Below are 5,453 nucleotides of genomic sequence, written 5' to 3' on the forward strand. Positions count from 1 at the left end.
ATTGTGACAATCAACATTCAAGCTGCATCCTATTTCTCGCTGCCATCATGTTAGAGGAACTGTTTTCTCAGGAGCTGCTTGTTTTCTTATCAGTTCGCTGAGGTACAGTCGCTTCTCGGCTCCAGCGAGGAAATTCTGTTCCCGCTTCTGAAAAAACTTTTTGTTGTTTCAGTCACACAGAAAAGAAACCCAACAGTTGGCATCATGCTTTTAATCATCATCAAACAGGATTAAAGAGATTTCAGGAAAACTGAAGTGACACACGGCACACCCAGATAGTAACTGTCAAATATTCTCACGTTCACACTGCCTGTGTTTTCTTTGGTTGACCCACATATGATCATGCTGGGTTTCCTGCCTGATGGTCTTGATGGGATTAAACTGGTGCAGACCATATAAATGAATCTCTGTTTTCTGCTCTCTCAGCCAATGATGCTGATGAAAAGGAGTAAGCTGCAAAGAAGCTCAACCTGTTCAATTGTGCTTCGCTCACATAAAAAGGGGGGATGTCACATGTGCCTCTTCTTCTTCTCTGCATATTCAGACATACAAGATACACAAGCTGACTTCAAAAATGAAGTCAGCTTGATATGATGCTTCAACAAAAACACCCAGAAATAAACTGCTTTTCAAATCAAGGATATTTATTATTTTTGAATCATTTCTGGCCCATATGAGCCACAAACAAAGGGTTTCATTCCAAAAAACAGCCCCGATCCGAGAACGCGTCTGATATCTGCATGTAGTTTCCCACAGTTAGGATGGTGGATATGCTGTTCTGGAATGAAACTCTTCAGAAACTGAGAGTACAAAAGAAGCTCATTGCACAGTGTTACAATACAGGAGAAAGAAAGTTGCATTAATGGTGTGACAGAGTGAAAAATACCTCGTCAACCAGTAAATCTCGAGAGGCACATTTTGGGTTTAAAGAGGACCACTGGCTACGTTCACATACGCACATCGGATAACTTAAACGAGTGGGTTTAATCTCCCGTCTCATTCCCGGAGGAGCTACAGGGAATGATTTCCCATCAGGCTGACTCAGCTGAATCACTGCTCTCTGAATAATGAAACAATACATTCAGAAAAAAGAATCTTTTCAAGGTGAAACCTGCTGTTCAGTCTGAGAACTGATGATTCATCGTGTAAACAGCATGTGATCATCCACCGTGGGAGGCCAGTGGTCCCACTGTTTCACAAACCTCGTCTCACAAACAAAAAGCAGAAATTAATTCTGGGTCATAATTGACAGGATGAAAAAAATCTCTTTTTTTAGCCTAAAATTTGATGATTTTATTTAAAGTGACCCAAAATACACCCAAATGAAAGTATTTCATATTTTTGGACAGGTGCTACGAACGCTCAGGCTGCTCTGGGTTCGCCCCGAGGTGGAGCAGTGAGGCTCCCAACAAAGAGAACGGTTGTTGTGGTTGAACCTGTGACTCTGTAGCCGCCGTGTCGGTCTGCACTGTTTATGAGACGGTGGTGACAGAGCTCCTTGTAATGAGAACGCTCCGTGTTCCCACATTTGCCAGGTTCCTGCGGGGACAGGCTGGTCTTTGAAGGAAAGTTCCAAACAGTGGAATTGTAAACAGCATCAGAGTGATCATACACGAGGAAGAGAGGTCAAACAGAGGTCAGAGGGCGCACTGACACAGGCACAAGATCTGATCTGGGAGGCGGAGCTGTGTGGTGGTTGGCATTGTGGGTTACCAAGGTTTACGTGACATTGAGACAGTAAAGAGTGATGTACAACATAAGAAATACCCTCCCTGCTAACTATTAATCCTGAATATATGAATGTCAGACCAGCTGTTCATACCTCCTGATACTTCAAAACTGGCTGTATCATTAAAAGTGTCCCTGTGCACTCGCAGGCTAATTATAGTAACGTCTCTGCTCACTCGTTTGAAACATGAAGCATGTGCACATGCACTAATCATCTGAACGTCCCTGCACAGGGCGTTCAAGTGCTCGTATGTAATTTATGCAGAGCTTCTGAGGCTTCCCGTTTACAGTTGTCAGGTTTCCGGTGTGAGGTCTAAATATGTTTGGTAAATGTAATGTTATCTCAGCCAAGACTAACAGGTATGTTACTGGTAATCTCACCGAGTAACTTAATAAACATTAACCCTGGAAGTAGCCAGCTGCAACATGACCAAACATGCACATCTTAGATTAAACAACACCTGATCCTTTCCTGTCACTTCAGTCTTGTGAGTATAGGTGTTGGAATAGTAACAAAAGAAAAGACCAGAACCCACCAACACCTCCACCCCCACCAAGCACTGCTCCAGGTAGGTTGTGGCTGTTAAGCTTGTGGGTCAGGACTTAATCAAAGGTCCACTATCAGCAATGTGGCATAATCTGTTTTGACCCCTGTTCACCTTCCAACACAAGCATCTTTAAGAAGATGATTCTTGGTTTAAAACTTAAATTCAAACAAACATCAGTGCTGAGCAGACGTTTTGGTCCCCGATCCACAAAACACTGAGAACACAGAGAAAGTAAAAAAGTGACAGCAGTGGCTCTCCACAAGACTGATCAGAAAGAGTGGGATCCACGGGGACGCCCTCTGAAAACAAACCACAGAAGCTTACATTTTTGCTGAAAAGGCCACACACCACAAGGCGGCCCCAGATGTCCAGCCCACAGCTGATTGGTGCACAGAACGCGGGCACAACAGGAGAGGAACGTCCCTTAAATATGCAGAGAACAGAGAAATCCAACACAAACCATGAAACAAATAAAAACAAAAGTACACAGGTAAACGTTTCGTACCATCAGTACAGACTCGAGCTGTTCTCGAGTCTGTAGCAGTCGAGTTCATCTGCTAACAGTCAGGCTTCACTTGTTGATCTTACTAGACATGGTGGCAGACACAATCCCCAAAATATATTCCACATATAAGACATGTTTTTAATTTTTCACTGAAGGCCTCTGACTGATGCTGGGCTGCAGAGTCCACCAGTTAAGGTTTCTTCAGGTTTGTGGGCGATGGCTGGTGATTTCCTGCTCCAGTGAACAAGACCAGCAGTGCTTTGGTGCAAATGATGCAGGTCACAATCGCTACACAAAAACAGAAATTTAACGAGTACGATGTGGTTTGCATGTAGAAATAAACAGGAACAATTTTTAAACCCTTGTGTAGATTAAAAGTTTCATCCAGGATGTGAAGTTAAGGAATGTGCTGACCAGCAACAGGGAGCACCGCCAGTACAACAAGGCTTAAGGGCATTAGAGACGGAGAAGTGGCACGCTTTCAGTCGCCCACGTCGCTGTCCTGATCTCCTATGAGCCACAGGAAGTGAAAGCTGAGTGCCAGCAGGGCGGTGCCCAACAAGTCCCCTAGCGCCGTCAGGTAAGGGATGGAGAAACTGTCTGGGTCTTTGCCGCTCCTCCATATTGAGTGCACCATCCAGTCTGCTATACACAACAACAGGAGTACCTAGAAGAAGAGAAGAGAAGGATTAGAAGGCAGCTTTGATCGAGAGCGTGCAGGAAGTATACACGCATACCAGGTGGGCTCACTGAGACAAACATGCAGCAGAAAATCTATCATCCCTGTCAGGATAATATGAACGATGGTAAACCCGCGTCTCTGTTTTCTTGCTACGATTACAGGATTAGAACGTACTTATTATTATTGTGGGGTCTTTACCTTACAATACAAGTGCCTCGAGGCAACTGTTGTTGTGATTATATAAATATTAGTGCTGTCAAAATTAATGTGTTAAAATTAATCCGCCATCACGGGCAACAGGATTACAATTTTTAACACACCTGGAGTGCAGAGCGACTCAGAATCCCTGCAATGTTTCTATAAAGGCATTTCGGGCAGTTTGTCCAAGTAGAGTCAGCTTCGCACATGCGCACGGGGCAGCTGGTGTGTAGTGACGTGCAGCTGAACCAATCAACTCGATGTGGAAGATGATAAACGCGCTTCGGCCCTCTCCGTGGGAAATTTGAGCATTAAAAAAATAAGAGGGAACAGTCGACCCACATAAGGTATTTTGCACGTTGTGCAAGAAGGAATTCTGTTTTCACCGAAGCGCTTCCAGCTTAAAATATCACATTGACTCAAAGCACACGTTAGCCAGGATGCTGCTAGCACTTTGGCTAACGCCTCACCCAGCTTGGACACTCGCGGAGCATCGGGGCCTCAGGAAGTCGACCTCGGACACATCGACTGACGCCACGTGGAACAAACTGCAGACCTGTTAACATCATTTCCTCCCCATCCCCAGCTGTCTCCCTCTTCCCGCTCCACCACACTCACCCACACAGGTAGGGCCTTGGGGTGCAGGTGTGTCACCAGGGTGCAGGGGAGACATCCCCCCCCCCCTCTGTCCCCTTCTGGCCACCTGTGCCTCAATTTTATCTCACAACTTAGACATCCACATTACTTACACTCTCATAACACACACACATATATAGGGCCTTGAGGGTGGGCACGTTAACGGAGTCCAGTGGACGGTCTGTGTACTCAAACCTACCTCTGGCGCCGGTGCCCACCTCTCAATTTTAAATCCATGTAGACATTGAGGGTTCTCGGGAGGGGCCGTGCTAACACCTGCAGCTCTCTGGCAGCAGCACCATGCTCTCCCTTGTTTTAAATGCACTTTAGAACAACACGCAGCAACACTACACATGAGCGAGAGGAGGGAGGTTTGGGGTCTTCACACACCCCCGTTCTCTGCTAGCGGGGGGGCTGGGAGGAGATGTTGGCTGTCCGATTGGCCCCCCTGCTGCTGTGGAGCCTGGGACGGTCTGCTTGCCTCCACCCCGGAGGAAAGGGTAACATCTCTTGGGTCTGGGTGCTGTTTCCCCCTCTGGGGGCGAGGCTACCTGGACCCGGGGTATAGAGTTTGTTTGGGGAGTGTGATTATATGTACAGTGTCCATGTAGGTCAATCCCTACGTTGGGTGAGTGCTGAGTGTTTGTATATGTGTGCATGAGGGTGGGAATGCATGTTTGTGTCTGTGTGTGCCTGTTTGTCTGTGTCTATATGTCAGGTCGGGTCTTAGACTCCACCTCTCTGGGAACTCCCAGGCCCTCCAAGGCCTATCTCCCCTCACCACACTCCCTGCCGGTGACTGATGCCCTCAGGGGTCGGTGCGTTGGTGGTTCTTGGTGTCTGGGGCTGGGCACTCAGGTATGTACAGTGGGGCAAAAAAGTATTTAGTCAGCCACCGATTGTGCAAGTTCCCCCACTTAAAATGATTACAGAGGTCAGTAATTTGCACCAGAGGTACACTCCAACTGTGAGAGACAGAATGTGAAAAAAAAAATCCATGAATCCACATGGTAGGATTTGTAAAGAATCCATCCATCCATCCATCCATCTTCATCCGCTTTATCCGGGGCCGGGTCGCGGGGGCAGCAGCCTAAGAAAAGAGGCCCAGACCTCCCTCTCCCCAGCCACCTCCTCCAGCTTATCCGGGGGAATACCA

The 5,453-nt window shown here is 46.9% G+C and overlaps 1 protein-coding gene across 4 annotated transcripts in view; it reads right to left on the reverse strand.

Moving 5' to 3' along the window:
* Positions 1-623: 623 nt before the first annotated feature.
* slc41a2b (solute carrier family 41 member 2b) overlaps positions 624-5,453 on the reverse strand; it is a 39,022-nt gene continuing 34,192 nt past the window's right edge. For all 4 annotated transcript variants that reach the window (XM_005742630.1, XM_005742633.2, XM_005742631.2 and 1 more), the window contains exon 11: positions 624-3,448. In XM_005742630.1, the coding sequence (XP_005742687.1) occupies positions 3,263-3,448 (186 nt within the window). In that variant the 3' untranslated portion in view covers positions 624-3,262. The remainder of the gene's footprint in view (positions 3,449-5,453) is intronic.

The sequence above is a fragment of the Pundamilia nyererei genome, unplaced genomic scaffold, assembly GCF_000239375.1.
Source record: "Pundamilia nyererei isolate P.nyererei 1_Seehausen unplaced genomic scaffold, PunNye1.0 scaffold00122, whole genome shotgun sequence".
Taxonomy (NCBI): Eukaryota; Metazoa; Chordata; class Actinopteri; order Cichliformes; family Cichlidae; genus Pundamilia; species Pundamilia nyererei.